At 48.9% G+C, this 17,209-nt stretch overlaps 1 protein-coding gene across 1 annotated transcript in view; it reads right to left on the bottom strand.

Moving 5' to 3' along the window:
- The window catches only part of RP1 (RP1 axonemal microtubule associated), a 659,535-nt gene that overhangs the window by 328,846 nt on the left and 313,480 nt on the right, over window positions 1-17,209 (bottom strand). The window contains exons 27-29 of the mRNA XM_044295389.1: window positions 16,871-17,034; window positions 9,291-9,495; window positions 6,654-6,680 (exon numbers count right to left, since the gene is read on the bottom strand). Of these exons, the coding sequence (XP_044151324.1) occupies window positions 6,654-6,680; window positions 9,291-9,495; window positions 16,871-17,034 (396 nt within the window). The remainder of the gene's footprint in view (window positions 1-6,653; window positions 6,681-9,290; window positions 9,496-16,870; window positions 17,035-17,209) is intronic.

The following is a 17,209-nucleotide window of genomic DNA, read 5'->3' on the forward strand; positions in this document are numbered from 1 at the left end:
GGAAGATGGGACGATGGCAATCTTCCTGCTTTTCACGCTACATCCCTCATCCACGGGTCAAAATTGCCAAAGCCTTTTCCAGTCTGGTTCTGTAAAACTCCCAACAGCCAACCACCTAAAATCCTTGTTTTGCCCCCTTTTTTGGCTACCCGCGTCACGTGGCTAAAGGCACACCACTAGCCAAGTCCACACCACCAGCCTAGTCAGGTCCCACCGTGTCCGTTCACACCCTCTTCCCACACTCCCCCGGAGCCTTGACCACAAGTATAGCAGGCTGGATTCCCAGCCTGCATTTGTGGGAGGGGCGTAGGGTATTTAGCCGGCTCACGCCCTCCCTCTGGTGTCGGCATCGTGCAGTGCCCCACCCGACCCTCCCTCTTTTTCAGCTTCATTCAGCTCAGACTCCCTGGGTTAGCCCCCTTTTTTGGCTACCCGCGTCACGTGGCTAAAGGCACACCACTAGCCAAGTCCACACCACCAGCCTAGTCAGGTCCCACCGTGTCCGTTCACACCCTCTTCCCACACTCCCCTGGAGCCTTGACCACAAGTACTATATGTTGGGAAGAACTTGTGATGAAATTTACCTACTTCAGAACAGAAATAAAATCTGAGAAATATGCCACAAGAACTGCAGCCACTCACACCAGCTGTTCACTATACCCTCAGAGCATCAGAACGTATCCAGTATTAATGAGACCCTGCCTCAACATATACCCTCCTGCAGAACCCAAAATAATGGGGCACCACCTTGGTTGTGTGATCATTGACCAAGCACCACTAGCTTTTTATACTTTGTCAATCTCAGCTCAATCACAAGTTTTCCAGGTGATCTCTTTTCATTTTCTACAAGTGTACTTTAACAAGGGACATCCTGATGGACATAAAGGGCTATCCTAACAGGTCATAAATTCAACAAATTTATTGTCGCAAAACTCGAATTTAGGAGACTGCTGCTACACACTGCTCCCACTTGTGCTCGGATCGGCTCATGCTGAGAGGATACCCTACCTAAGCCTACCCTCCCCTGCCTACTAGAAGCAGCAGAGTTGTGCCGGAACTGCTTATAGAAGGGTAGCCTAAAGGGGGCTACCCCAATGATGAGCCCTGAAAGAAGGGAGGGCTCCTGGGTGGGTTGAAAGTGTTCAAACCGACAAGTGGGGGCAGGAGGGCCAGGTTTAAATAGTGAACGCCCCGCCTCCCCCTCACACAAATCCGGCAATCTCAATTGCCTACCACTTGTGCTCGGATCGGCTCATGCTGAGAGGATACCCTACCTAAGCCTACCCTCCCCTGCCTACTAGAAGCAGCAGAGTTGTGCCGGAACTGCTTATAGAAGGGTAGCCTAAAGGGGCCAAAAAGAACCATGCGTAGGAGTGTTGAAAAGCTTTAATAACCGAAAACCAACACTTGAAAAGCCAGTGACATTTCGTTATGCGGATCCGGGATATACCGCATGTAACATGCGGAACTCCAGCGACCCAACTGTTTAATAATATGTGCCGGCACCTTATGCAGGGACGCCGCGGCTGCCGCGCCAATGCCTAAGGAATGTACTGTGATTGAGAGGGGATCGACCCCTGACCCTGCCAGCAGCACCCGCACGTATTTAAGAAAGACCGCGATGGTTAGCCGGGTATTGCCTAGTGCGAGTAGGGGAGAAGATGTCGGCTCGGATTCAATGCTGAGGAGCCAAGCATCAAAGGCACGTACCGGACACCACCTATTGGCCGTGGGGAAGTATCTGACCTCCACCGACTCCCCGGGCCGTGCCGTTTTGGTTGAGGCCAAGGTGAGCACATAGATGGCCAGATACAATGCTGTTACTACCAGCGCGCTAACCTGTGGGCCGAATGGTTCGCCCTGTAGTTTGTCTGTCACCAACCTGAACAAGCGGCCGGTAAAGGGCTGACGCACCTGTCGTTTTGCGACAGACGTCTTGCGCAAACCCTTCAACGCCGCTTTGATAGGGTGGGCAGAGAAAAGTGACGGTAGTTCCGGATATAGGCTGTACCGGTGGTGCTGAATACCTGCCAGGTATAATTTAACCGTACTATAGGATAAGTGTAATTGAGAGTGGCAAAACCCAACAAAACCCAGTAGGTAAGTGATAGGTCCCAGGCCTGCGGCCGGGTAGGTATTTTCATATTTCTGGAACAGGCGCCACGCTGTCTTATATGCCCGCAGGGTATTGTGGGACAAGGATTTAGCCATCAGTGTCTTAGCTACGGTGAGATGCGAGACTAATCCAAGCGCAGCTGGGCCTGGTGCGGAATTGGTGTCGGCGAGAGATCTGCCCCTGGACAAACCTGAAAGAAAAGTGGAAAATTAAGGCGGGATAAGGCGTCTGCAGCGACATTGCGTTCTCCACTGATGTGCCTGCATACAAAACGAAAATTGTGCGTCAGAGACAACCAGACGAACCTCCTCACGAATGACATGACCAGTTTGGAACTAGACCTGCCCTTCATGACGATGTCCACAACTGCCGTATTGTCCGTGAGAAATAGTACCGTGCAGTTCCTCCACTGCTCGCCCCACGCCACTGCTGCCCCCGCTAAGGGATATACCTCAAACAAGGCGGAACACGAAGAGAAACCTGGAATGGATGCGACCTCCGGTGGCCAAGGACCAGCGAACCAGTGGTAGCCGTACAGCGCGGCAAAGCCGACTGACGATGAGGCATCAGTGTGGACCACTAGAGACTGGTTCGAGACTACCGGAATGAAGAGCGACACGCCATTCCAGTGTGTCAAAAACCTGTCCCACATCATCAGGTCGGCCATGGCCTCTGGACCTAACCGTACCATCTCGTTCTGTGCGCGGGCCTGTGGGAGCAGCACCAAAAGCCTAGAGATGAAGGACCTGCCTTGGGGAATGATGCGCATGGCAAAATTGAGCATGCCTAACAGGGATTGCAGGTCCGCTCTGGAAGCTACTCTCACTTGAGCCCACCTATGCACAGCCTGCCTGATTCTATCTAATTTATCAGGTGGGAGACTCGCCTGCATGCGCACCGAGTCTAAACGTATCCCTAAAAACGTGATGGTGGTGACGGGGCCTTCTACTTTGTGAGAAGCTATTGGCACATTGAGGTCAGAAAATACTGTCTGCAAGCGCTGTAGGTCCTGAGGCTGCCGTGTCGGGGGCTCGACCAGAAGGAAGTCGCCCAGGTAATGCGTGACATGGCTGATCCTGAAGACGTCTGATAAGACCCAATGCAACGCGCTAGCCAACTGATCAAAGAGCCATGGACTTGACTTGGACCCGAAGGTCAGTTTGCTGGCAAAGTAGTACAGCCCTTGCCACTTTATCCCATGCCACTGCCAGAGTTCCGGATGGATGGGGAGCAGTTTAAAGGCGTCTGTGATATCCACCTTGGATAACCAGGCCCCTCTCCCGAACTTGAGTATGACCTCAATCGCCTCATCAATAGAGGCGTACCTCATGGAGAATTCTTCCAAGGGGATCAAAGAATTCAGACTGGGGACTGCTAAGGAATGTAGGGCTGACAAATCGTACACCAATCTTTTTTTATTGGAAAATTTTCCTGTCACCACCCCGACCGGGTTGACCCTCCAGCACTCAAACGGAGGCTGCCGTACTGGGCCGATCACATAAGCCTTATCCAGCTCGATTTGGAATAATTGGGTGACCGTCTCGGGATCTCTGATAGCCGACGCCAAGTTCCCGCACTCATGCGGGGCTTGCGGAAGAGCCAGCAAGCCTGTGTGGAAGCCGTACCGCAGACCGTTGAGCACGTATAGTACCCAATCTGAATCTGGATGACCGGCTAAGAAACAGGCGAGGAGATCCACGTTAACCACGCTTAGTCATGCGTGATTCCCCCCTTTTTGCGTGCAAGCGACGCGGGGGTGAGCCCTGAAACACTGGGTACATAAGTGCAACAACCTGCATTGATTGTAGTGGCATATGGCATAATTAAAATTATTGCATAAAGGTGACTTACCGAGGTATTTCACCGGGCGCCCCAACTTGTCATTGGACGCGGAAGCCCTGCCCGCCGGCTGGATGGGGAGAACGCCTGACACGGAAGGCGCAGCTGTGCTACCGCTCTCTGATCACCATCCGGCCGTGTGGGCGTAGGAACCGCAACCAGCGCAAGCCGGGGCCTTGAGGCCCGCAAAGTGGCGGCAAAATAACTCGGTATCCATCCGAGACCAGTCTACGACATGTTTGCACTGAGCGAGTGTGGCCGCCGCCTTTGCCGAGAAGGAGCGGTGGTACTCATAGAAGGCGGTGCCTCCATACTTGTACCCTAGGTCGACTACCTTGAATAAATACAGGTCCAGCTCCTCCCTCCTAAGGGGGCTAGCAGAGCACACCACGTCTCGGTAAAGGCTGAATGCCAGCACAAACTCGGGAACATTGAGTTTCCTGTTGAGCCGTGCGTCCCTAGACTTGAGCACAACAGAGACCTCTCCGCAGGATATGGTCTTGTTGTCCGGGGCTTCGTGTGCTGGCACGAGCAGGGACGCCTAATGTCTTTTCCTTCCAGAATATCTTGCCGGATATTGGGAGGAACAAAATGGGAAGGAGCTATGGTTGTGGAAAAGCTGGACCCACCCGGCGCTGCGGATGCTGATGAGCTGGCGACAGACCCTGTCTGCAACACTGTGTTGAACGCTGCAAGCTGGCCCTCGACAATCTCCAGCCTAGCCTGCATGTCTGACACCGCTGTACCCATGGTGTTGACCGCAGCATGCAGCTCCATTAGGGAAGTCAGAATGGCACTCAGGGACCCCTCATCTCGGCTAGGAGCCGCTGGTTGTGAAGTCAGAAGGTGGTGAAGTTCCGCCTTCCTCGCGGCGGCCGGGAACGGTATCCCCCTTCTTGATAATTCTGCCGTCAGCCTAGGGACGGTCCACAACCTTATCGGCAACTCCGCTGATCTCACGGACTGCTCCTCCCCGCTGTCCCGAGACGATAAGGACCCCTCCGGAAGTAACTCCTGCGACATCTCCCTACTAAAAGAAATTCAAACTCAAGTAACCACATCAATGCTAATCATTATCTACTGGCCGGACCAGACCGGCTCTGCCCGGGAGGGGGGGACCTAGTGTCTGTGGCCAAGGGCCGACGGCGCCCACGGTCGTGACCAGAAGCGCTGCCAGGTCTGCCGCCTGGTCGGGCAGGGATTCTGAAGTCCGTAGTCAAATGAGCAGGTCCGAGTATCGTAGTCTTTGTGACCGTAGCCGGGATGCGCGACTCCGCTGTTAACTGCCCGGCTGTATATATATATTTTTTTTTATTTTTTTTTGTGGCGTGACTGGGACCCGCTGGGAGACTGGGGCCTGACCGGGCCTAGCCTGTGACCGTGAAGTTGCATTCCCCGGCTGTGTCTGGGCTGCATGTGTGGCCGTGCCGCCACCTCCCGCAGCTATCCCCACCCCGTGCCTGTGGTCAACGGGGGTGCGGCCGAGTCCGTGGATGTAACCGCCTCGCACCTGCAGCCCCGAGGGGACCCTGCATCGTAAGTAGCGGTACCGGAATCCCTCCTACCGCCGTGGTAGTATGGCTCACGAGTATGTCGTCGTGAGGTTACTGCGTGCCGTAGTGGACGGCCTAAATAATGAGTCTGTAGTCGCAACGGATTTGGGCCTGCAGTCGTGGCAGGGCTTTATAACGGGTCTGTAGTCGTGACAGACTGATGCCTGCAGTCGTGGCGGGACTTTATAACGTGTCTGTAGTCGTGACAGACTGATGCCTGCAGTCGTGGCAGGACTTTATAACGTGTCTGTAGTCGTGACAGACTGATGCCTGCAGTCGTGGCAGGGCTTTATAACGGGTCTGTAGTCGTGACAGACTGTTGCCTGCAGTCGTGGCAGGGCTTTAGAGCGGGTCTGTAGACGTGACAGACTGTTGCCTGCAGTCGTGGCAGGGCTTTATAAGGAGTCTGTAGTCGTGACAGACCTGGCAAAGCAACATTCCTCTCTGTACAATTTTTTTTAATTTATTTATTTTTTTTCCTCCCCCCCACCAAAGGCCACGACTGTAGGCGCCACCCTGTAATAGATGCGCCAGCGGCCTGGACCTAGTAGTCCACCATCCCCCAAGCCTAAGCAGGAGAAAAGAGGGGTTCAGCCCGTGCATGCACCACCCCTAACTCACCTGGCGGCCATGACAGCCACAAACCCCCACAGTGTCGTAAATTTTGCCAACCACCTGTGGACCTGGGTAAACAAGGACAGACATATGAGTGAGCGCATGCCGGCTGGGTGACCCTTCACTCATGCCGCCGCTCCCTAGCTAACCACCGGACTATGGCGACTGCACTTTAACCAACCCCCTGCCGCACCGTGCGGCCTTACGGGCGGCCCGGCTGCGTGCGCAAGTGCAGTGGCCAGCCCCCCCTCCTTGAAACCCTCTATGTCTTTGCTCTTCAATACATATTCCAAATATATTAAACACACACTTTTTTTGTTTTTGTTTTTGTTTTTTTGTTTTTTGTTTTCCTTTTCCCCTGCCTTGTACCTAGCCACTGCCTGAGCAAGGGATGCCTGTACCTGGACTGCAGTACCAGTATGGGCCTGTAGGTGTCGCCCACTAACAAGCCAGGAGCTGCTGGAGCGCAGCAAGACAGTGAGCTGCGCTGTGGAGCCGACGGCCGGCGTGATCCGACGCTGCTGCGCCACAGGTGAGGGGTGCCCGCCTGGGGGACACTGTATGTGGGAGCGGGGGTGCCTGGCGCGGATCGGGGTGCCTGTATGGGGGTGCCTAGAGCGGGAGTGTGTAGTAACCACGAGTACACACATAGAGAAAACCGGAGATGTCACTGGGGGTGCCGGCAGCGATCGGGAGCGCGGGTAGTCGCCAGCGCGGCTGGGGACCGGCGGCACGCTCAGCAGCCCCACATGTTAATACATCGCAAGATGGGTGTGCGGCCACCCTGCCTACCTAATCACCGTAGCGACGAGCCCGATGCAACCGATCACCCGATCCTCCAGTGACGCACACACTTCTCTGGCACCAACCCACAAGCCGATTTGAAAGTGTTCAAACCGACAAGTGGGGGCAGGAGGGCCAGGTTTAAATAGTGAACGCCCCGCCTCCCCCTCACACAAATCCGGCACTCTCAATTGCCTACCACCTATCAGCTTCATAAGGTCAGTTTCATATTATGGGTGATTTTTTAAGCACCTGTATTACAGACAAGTGTCCTGGCCTGCCCACCAGTCTACTAAGTCTACTTTTACACTGGCGTTTTGGCTTTCCGTTTGTGAGATCCGTTCAGGGCTCTCACAAGCGGTCCAATACAGATCAGTTTGCATTCTAATGCATTCTGAATGGAAAATGATCCCCTCAGAATGCATCAGTTCAGTCTCCATTCCACTTTGGAGACGGACACCAAAACGCTGCTTGCAGAGTCTTGGTGTCCATCTGACGAAACTGAACCAAACGGATCCGTCCTGGCACACAATGTCAGTCAATGGGGACGGATCCGTTTTCACTGACACAATCGGGCACAATAGAAAACTGATCTGTCCTCTATTGACTTTTACTGGTGTTCAAGAGGCTATGTTAAAGATAATACAAACTGATCTGTTCTGACCGGATGCAGAGGTCGCATTATCTGAACTGATCCGTCCATGACGGATCCGCATAAAAGGCGAGTGTGAAAGTAGCCTAACTCAAAATCGCAGCATCATAGGGATTAATAGAACTGCAGTCAGGCCAGGATACTTGTATGTGGGCACATATGTATGCCATAGATTGTCATTAAAATCCCTATATGCTGTACAGGGAATATTTCTCACTGTATGCACTGATGTCACCATAGATTTAAATTAGCAACTAGATGTCAAAAGTATATAGAAAATGTCTTCATATCTTTCATTACAGTAAAGACCGTGGGATCATGAAGGAAACAGACTTGCTTGTGCCACTAATATAAATGTATCCTGCCCAACAGATATCGCTGTTATATCACTTTCCTCAAATACAGTTTAACAAAATAGTATTTTTCAAAAGTTAGTAGCCTACCATTGAGCTCTGTGGCAAATCAATTTTGATTTTCAGTTGCTGTTGGTTACATCCTGCATTGGAGCCTTATAATGCAAGACGTAGCAAGCTTTACTGGTAAGAACATGGGTATGTGCAACGCGACGCCCCCCCCCCCCCCCCCAGGGCCCTATCACATCCCAGGTTTAGTGGAAGGCCGAGTGGTGTGGAGCAGCCCTTAATAACCTCTATGTGTCACAGTGCTCCTACCAGGATACAGCGGGACCCCAGGCTTAGGCTCCGAAGCAAATAAAGGGGAGATTGTTGAGTTATGGGATGAAGAATAACTTGAGTCCAGACCTTGATAAACTTTAACAACAGCCTTACTTGGGTAAACTTGATTCCAGACAATATTCAGGCTTTTCTTACATTAAGGCTTTCTCTTTGTTCCAGCAGGCTTTGGCATAAACTGGCAGGCAAACTCAATAACTCTTCTTTCTCTGCTGTATTGACAGGCTTGCCTAATAACTCTGCTTTCTTGCTCTGTGCTGCACTAAACTCTGCTTAAGTCTGGTTTCTGTACTTTAGGTCTGTTCTGGTATCTTTGGATGGGGTGCCTTTGGCTGTTGTTCCCCTCCTGACACTCAGCAAATAACTTATTTTCAGCCGAAGAACAATTTCCTCTGACTGCTACTTCTTTCAGGTCTTCTTGGCTCCAACATGGAGTCTGAACTGAAATAAACTAGAACTGCCACCCTTCCTTCTGGTAGGAAGCGGGACTGGCGCACTTCTGCCTAAGTGGGTGAAGAATGGAATGGTGAATTCCAATCTGTCTAAGGATAGATCTGCCATTTACGCTGCCACCTGCTGGTGAACCAGGCACATTACATGAACAAAACAGTTGCATAACAGTAATATCAATACACACTTGTGAAGGACCTGGAAATAAATACACAGATGACATTGGTGTTAACCATTAGAGACAGTAGCGGAGTGAAAGACCACCACTCTGGGGTGTTACATATGGTTGGTGACACATGATCTGCTAATATCAGGAAACATCTCACTGCCCTAAGGCATGATGGGACAGCAGTCACATGATAGCAAGTCACTATGAGGAATGATCACATATCAATTGCTGAAGAGTTGCTTCTGACTAGGAAAGTAATTTCATGCTCATTACCATTAACATACAAGTAATCAATATGCTTGCATCTTCCAGAAAGTATCATATCTTGTGCTTTTGTAATGGTTCACCAAAGATACATGGATTTGGGGTGGATTGCTGGCACAATAGTATTATGCAGGATACATACACTCTAATGTAGCACTTGCATCTGTTCCTAGAAGAAGTTCTCTCCATGTGTCTCCATCATCATGATTCTCTCCAAGCCACCGATTTACTGGTAGGTTGAACTCTTGATTAGATGACAAATTATGCAGTTTGACCTCCTCTAGATACCAGTCTGGATCGTCTTCTGAATTGTCATGCCCAATGCGTATTTTATATGGTTTGTGCAAGGACTTTAAATTAATCTGCAAATAAATATACACCACAGTTAAGGTTCTCAGTATCTATAATAGTACCTCAGATATAAATAGTACCTGTATATCACACAATGTGTCTGTGTTCCTACAGTTTTCCTAACATAGAGGACAGCAGCAGCTGCTGGTACTGGAAACAATGGACACAACCGGAAGTAGCCGTACCAACCCCTGCCCATTCGAGCGAGGAGTGCCAGGTATTGGACCTCTGCCAGTCGGATATTGATGACAAGATCTAAAAAGTGGAAAACCCCTTGTCACCACCAGACATCTGAGAAGCTCTGACAGACGTTCTTTAGAACCTCCTGCTTGAGGTTCTTTTGTTTTGCTTTCGTTTTGTCATCTCGTTAGCCTCTCTCAGCTGTCATGTAGTTGCACTGATTGCATCCCTTTAAATCCCTTCCCATACTGCATCACTTTGCGGTTTATACAACTTCCTGGAGTGTGTACATGCTGGATGCTACAACTGATGCTTCTACAGATAAGTCTGTTCATTGATTTGTGTTTTCCTGTTTGCTTGATCCTAGGTGACCCTGACTCCCTCCGTATTAAGTGTAGGGAGCCGGTGGTCATGTCCCCTCACTATTATAGGGTGTTCAGGTGTCATACAGTCGAGGCACGAGGGAATGCAATTTTCTATCATAGAGATCTTTGCGTGGGCTGAGAAGACAGAGAGAGTTTCAGGGCTTAAATAGGGGTCACCCTTTTGTTCCTTAGTTTCGGATCAAGCCAGTCGGATCCTTATTCGTGACTTCTTGTTTTCTGTTAGACCATCCGTGACACAACTGTTGATTTCTAATGTAGTTATTATGTAACTACCATTATTATTAAGACTAATAATAATATTATTTTTGAATATAAAGTCATTAAGACTTAAATTCTCTAGGAAAACGATGTACAATATATTCCAATCAAGCAGTTGAACACATACCTTCTAGATGTAAAGTAAGGAAACAGCTACTAAAGGTTCAAGGATGATGAACAGTGATAGAGACAGCAACAAAAATACAAAGAAAGAACCTCCTAAGGGGATCACGTCCTGAGTGACTGCATTGGCAGCCATAGCTGAGGATGAACATAGGAATGACAGCGTACATTAAATGAAGTCAGTCTTCTCTTTTCAGGCAACGTGTTAAATCTGATCTTGGTTTATACTGGGGCTCGCTGAATTCCAGTGCATTATCTGGCATAGCATTAAATGATGCCTTTAGGTGACAAGATATAATACATAGAAACTGAAGAACGGTCTTTAGAAAAGAAAAACCTCCTACAATTGTCCATATTTTTAACTTACACTTGCATTGTAGATGAATGTCAGGATACATAGCAGATTATGATACATGAATTAATACAATGGAAGAATTGGGGACAATGTACACAGTTGACACAGCGATCCAAGTCATCATCTAGTTCTGAGCTTCAAGAGATCTATTATCTGTATTACATAGAATGCAAAATATGCCATGAGCAAGTTATATGTCAACTCATAAGTCTATGTCTGTAAGGCCAAATAAGAAAGACTTAACGGAAAAAAACAGAACTGTTATTTGTGCCCATAGAAATGTATTAAAGAGGACCTGTCCCCTCTCCTGACATGCCTGTTTTACTAGCTACAGTATATGCATTCCCCAATGTAATAACAATTCTGGAGCATCTATTCTTATGTCTCTATGTTGTACCATTACTTTATTATTCTTACTAGAAGTTATGAATGAATCGCTAGCAGTCTGCAGTAAGGGTACAGAGGGGTAGTAACCAGTTGGGAGTGTGTACCTGCACAGACTGACTCTATCCAATCACTGCTGCCATTTTCAGACTGTGCAGGTACACCCCCCCCCAACTTGTTACCTCCCCTCTGTACCCTTACTGCAGACTGCTAGCAATTCATTCATAACTTCTAGTAGAAATAATAAAGGAACGGCACAACATAGAGTCATCAGAATAGATGATCCAGAATTGTTATTACATGGGCAATGAATGAAGCTTCTAAAACAGGCATATCAGGAGTGGTGACAGGTCCTCTTTAAGACGGAGCAAAACAGAATGCATCTCAAAGGGTTCCATTTTGCATTCCATAATAATATTCTTTTAGATTCCCTTATAACCTTGTTGTAACGGAACACTATAATGGAATAACATAACACTGAAGCAAATCCGCGCTTATGTGGTTGCATTGTTACACGTTACAATCTGCTCATAAAAATTTATTTGGTGAATATAGGAATACTTAGTCTTCTCCCAGGTCTCTTTGGTGGCCGGGACCATGGAGGTGCGCATAGGCTGTCACATTTCTTATAGTGTGCAAGTACGACCACCTCTGCTGGATTACAGGGTGGTCATAAGTCCTGGATATGAGCAGTGGATAATGTGATGGAAAATGAATCCAGCCAGTAAAGGAGGCAATATGGTCAATCACAATACATTAGCAAGTGCTAGAGATGAGCAAATTTTATTCGCAACTAATGCGAATTTCCTTGCACTTCGTGGTAACGAATCGCATTTTTTTCCTAAAATGGCGGCTACACGTGTGAAGACATGGGGCAAGGAACTATGGGAAAGCAGGTTTAACCCATAATGCCATGCATGAAGCCAATCAGCAGCCCTGTGATGTCACAGCCCTATAAATACGTTCAAATAGCATTCAGATTGCAAGGACAGACATAAGAAGGCGCTAGGGACAGCAATAGGAAAAACCTGATTGTGGCAAAAAAAATGAAGAAAACATTTATAAGTGCAGGGAAAGGATAGGGAGGAAACATTTCACAGCATCTTAGTGCAGGAAGAGACGTCAGAATGCGCTAAGGACAGTGATAGGAAAAACCTCATTGTGAGAAAAAAAAGCGATTTACAAGTGCAGGGAAAGATTATTTGGGGATCCAAATAGCCTTTTTAGAGCTCTGCCATTCCAGCAATTTGTTTTTTCGGGTTCAAATGCTATGCTGAAAACCCTTTAGTGGCTTATATCTGTGGAAAAAAATATATATATACGCAGTTCACAATGTGGTGAAAGCATTTAGTGGCGTATTTCAGTACAAAAAGAAAAATATATACACAGTTCACTTCTGCAGTTATAAGTGTTGAAAGCGTTTATTGGCCTATTTCAGTACCGAAAGAAAAATATATACGGACTTCACTGTTGCAGTTATTTGTGGTGAAAGCGTTTAGTGGCCTATTTCAGTACAAAAAGAAAATTATGTTTGTCGCTTTTAGGGGTGTTTTAATTAGCTTTTAAATTATTTAGTTCAGCTAAAAGTATGTCAGACAGAGAAGTGCCAGGCCCTACACAGGAGAGTGGCAGAGTCCTAAATTTTTCTGGCGCAGGCAGAGGTCGCAGCAGAGTAAGGGGGCGTGGCAGCAGAGAGTCGCAGCAAGAGTCCAGAGCTCCCGGTGTCATCTAGCGGTCGTGTCTTGACCAGCAACCCAGCGGTTCTTGATTGGTTAACTTGGTCATCCACTTCATCCCAAGTGACATCAGACACCCCCAGCCAAAAGTCGGTGGGTTCGTCAGACACAACCCTTAGTTGGCATGGCCCGGGAGCAAGACCTGTGCCATCACCTGTCATCAACCTCCCTCTGTTCTTTGCTGTTCCCTCAGGCACAGAAGTATTGTATGCTGTGGGCTCAGCTCCACTATACAGAGAGGACGAGCTACTAGAGGACAGTCAGCAGCTACTGCCCAGCCAAGATCTGGGGGAGACATCGGCCGATTCCTCCGCTAGATGGGCAAGTTGTGATGAGGAGAGTGGCGTGGAAGGTGGTGTTGCGAGTGGTTAGGCTCCTGACCCAGAGACCGTTGAGGAAGACATCAGTGACGTGCAGACACTACTTGATGATGATGAAGCCGATCGCACTTCTTGGGAGCCGGGTGCAGAAGGGGCTTTATCATCAACAGGAGAAGAGGGTGTCAGCTTACCCGTGAGGCAACGGCTGAGCCAGCAAGGTGGTAGCATGGCTGGGAGTCAGCAGGGTTAGCAGCAGTGGGAGGTCGGGAGCCAAACATGCCGGGGTAGACCACCTGCTTCGCAGCAGCCTATCTGCCTGGGAAGTAGTGGTGCAGGGGTCCACAAAGGCAGCGGCGGTAGCAGTCAGTCAGTGCGGACTGTTGGGGGCAAAAATCACATACTCGGCGGTGTGGCAGTTGTTTGTTAAGCCGCCGGAGGAGGTTAACATGGCCATATGTAGAATATGTGGGAAGAAGGTGAAGCGTGGCCAGGGTGCCAATCTTGGCACCACAGCCCTGCGTCAAGATATGCAGCATCACCATAAAGTGGCTCCGATGTGGTGGTCCAGCCTGAAGCAGCAACATCACCCAGTAGCACGCACCCGGTTTCAGGCCGAAGGGAGCCGTCTGTCATTCCCATCTTCTGCTGGTCCAGATGCTTCTGCTCCTCCTCCTCCTACTAATTGTCAGTCATTCTGTCAGCAATCGATCACCGAAGCGATTGCCAAGATACAGCAGTATGCATGCACTCATCCAACGGCGCAGAAGCTGAATGTGCTCCTGGCCAAGTTGCTGGTGCTGCAGTCCCTCCCTTTACAAGTGGTGGACTCTGCATCTTTCAGAGAACTGATGGCTTGTGCCTAGCAGAGGTGGAGAGTCCCAAGCCGTCATTTCTTTGCCAAAAAGGCAGTACCAGCCCTGCACAAATATGTGGTACAGAAGGTGGGCCAGTCCTAGAGCCTGTCGGTGTCTGCCAAAGTGCACGGCAGCGCCAACATGTTGAGCTGTAACTACGGTCAGGGACAATACATGTCCTTTATGGCCCACTGGCTGAATGTGGTTCCTGCACAGCCACACCAGCAACTTGGCAAGGTCACGCCGCTTCGGCCTCCACATTGTAACACCGTTGGACGTGCGACAATGTCCGCCACTGGCTCCTCATCCTCCACCAAGTCCTCAGCCTCCACTGCAGGGCCTAGTCACATTGCCTCTCCAGCATACCACATTTTTAGGGCATGAGGTGTCACACTGTTCTTGACCTCGTCTGGTTGGGCGAACAGAGTCACACAGTGGAGGAACTGCGCCGTGTCCTTCAGCAAGAAATTGAATCCTGGCTTTCTTAAAATCGGAACTATGCTGACCGACAACGGGAAGAACATTGTGTCGGTGCTGCATCAAGGAGGGCTGAGCCATGCGCCCTGCATGGCACACGTGTTCAATCTGGTTGTCAAGCGGTTCCTGAAGTCTTCCACCCATCTGCAAGACATCCTAAAAATGACCAGGAAACTTTGCATGCACTTCAGCCACTCGTACACAGCAAAGCACACCCTCCTGGAGCTGCAGCGGCAGAACAGCATCCCCCAACATAGGCTGATATGTGACGTTTCCTCCGGTTAGAATTCCACCCTCCATATGTTGGACTGACTATATGAAGAGTGAAAGGCCATCAACAATTTCTTGATGATCCAAGCGGATAGGAGTACTCCCCTGTGTAACTTCGATGTCAGCCAGTGGCAGCTCATGTGTGACACCTGCTGTTTGCTCAGGCCCTTAGAGGGCGCCATGTTATTTGTCAGTTGCCAGGACTACGGGATGAACAATGTCATTCCACTGCTTATGTCCTGGAACAGAGAGTGGTAACAATGGCTGGTCAGAGGACACGAGATCTCCTAGATCTCACGGCCACATGAGCCCTGTGGGGGCTGAACAGGAAGAGGAGGAGGAGGGGGGGGAGGAGGACATTGGAGCACAGGCAATGTGTAGCAAAATGGGTTGTTTTTCTACTCAGCTGACAGAAGAGGAGGAGCAGCCAGAGGAGCTACAGGGCGATGAGAAAGACGAGACAGAGAATCCCAGACACATCATGGCAGTATGCAGTGGAGATGGAGGCAGGGAGTCCCTCCGAGTCACTTGCACAAATGACCCAATGCATGCTCACTTGCTTGCGTAGTGACAAAATGCACCAAAACTTGGCATATTATAGCACATCAAGTTTTTAGACCTATATGCAAAGAAAATGTGGCTAAAATAATAATTCACTGCTCCTCAATTGGCGAGAGTGGGCGTGGTAAAAATGCAACAATATGTTCCAAATTTGTGCCAAAATTTTGATGAAAAATGTTGCAAAAAAGTAAGATGACCAATAGGTGGCATAAAATGAGACAAAATGCACCAGATATCTCATACAGCGTTAACCAGTTTTCGGCATGCTCAGCTATTTTCAGAAGTCAAACTGAAATGAATGGAAGGTGAGCCGCGCAGGCACGGCCAGCAACCGAAGCAGTTCTATGGGGCTGGTGAAAATAGTCAAGCCAGCACTCCTCTATTTTCAGCGTTCTCATAGAAATGAATCAAGGGCAGCCATGCATGTGTGGTGCACCCTTCGGGACTTTGCAGGCTCCGTTTTAAGCATAGGTCGCACACCTATCAGACATTGGGGGCTTATCTTAGCGATATGCCCACAATGTCTGAGATGGGAATAACTCTTTAAGGCACTATTTCATTAATTATGCCCTAACACAGCAGAGAAGGAGATGCTATGTAGTTGGCCAGCCAAAGAATACTGGCTCCAGCAGAAGTATGGGAGTGTGGCTAGAGCCTGTGTGAAGCTAAAGTCAGGAAACAGCAGTTCTCTCCAGGAAAAATACATAATTCTTGTTAAGTGGGAAGCCGCCAGAGAACAGCAATTGTGTCAGGAAACTAGCCCTGAGGGAAAGAGGACAGATATCTAAAGACTGTCTAGGATCACAAGACCACACATGTTAGCAAAGGTATGCTCGTTTATAGCAAAAGACTTTGCTGCTGTGGAGAGGGTATTGCTAAGGTCACCCACACATATAAGACTCGCCACCCATTTGATAATCTGCGCCCTTCAGCCTGGAAACTACTGATTGTGAGAGTTTTGCACGCCTGTGATCATCTTGGAAAGTTGCAAAGTGTTTAGAGTGAGAGGGACTACTCCTACCATCGTTGCTGCCTATACAGAGCTATTGGAAGAAGACTACGCTGAAGTATACCTTAGAACTTTGTCTGTTGCTGGTGATTTATTCTTGTACTGCATCACCCATCATCCACAGTAAAGAGACTTATTCTTTGTTTCAACTAAACTGGGCCTGGCTATTGACTCCACCATCCTTCTGCCGGCCCCTGCATCTGCTATCACCGTCAACTGTGAGTCTTACTACCCCTCACAAGACCACAACCACCACTCCCATCCTCTCTGCCCTGCATCTCCCCTCCGGCTTGCTGCAAGAGGAGGATAGATCTCATCACTGTGCACATAGCCTCAAGCCTGTTTGTGGAAGTTTGAGAATTTTAATAATTATCTCTTCACATTTATCCAGGCTGAATGATAACCATCTGTCTATGCAAATCTGGTAATTACAGCATTGTACGGACACCACATTATCCACATTATCCTCATACCTGGAACGTATCTGCACTGTTCGCATTAAACAGTTGATGACTCCCTGATCCCAACATTATGGGGCCAGAATTTTCTTCAGTACCATAAACATGAAGAAATACTGTAGCATCGGTGCCAGCACTGGGAAAATTGCCAGTCACAAGTGTGATCTTCCAGTCCCCTTCTGTAAAGATAAGAACAGTGTGTCAATCTTTTACCTAATGTTTCCAGTCAATGCTCAGTTTAGATTAGTAGGAAAAGTTGTAAACTCGAAATGTAGTGAAAGATTCTCTGCAAATTAACCAATAAATCTGTTCCTGGACTGGTGGGAATTTTGATATCTGTGCTGCTGTGTTCAT

The sequence above is a fragment of the Bufo gargarizans genome, chromosome 5 (genome assembly GCF_014858855.1).
Source record: "Bufo gargarizans isolate SCDJY-AF-19 chromosome 5, ASM1485885v1, whole genome shotgun sequence".
NCBI classification, from domain to species: domain Eukaryota; kingdom Metazoa; phylum Chordata; class Amphibia; order Anura; family Bufonidae; genus Bufo; species Bufo gargarizans.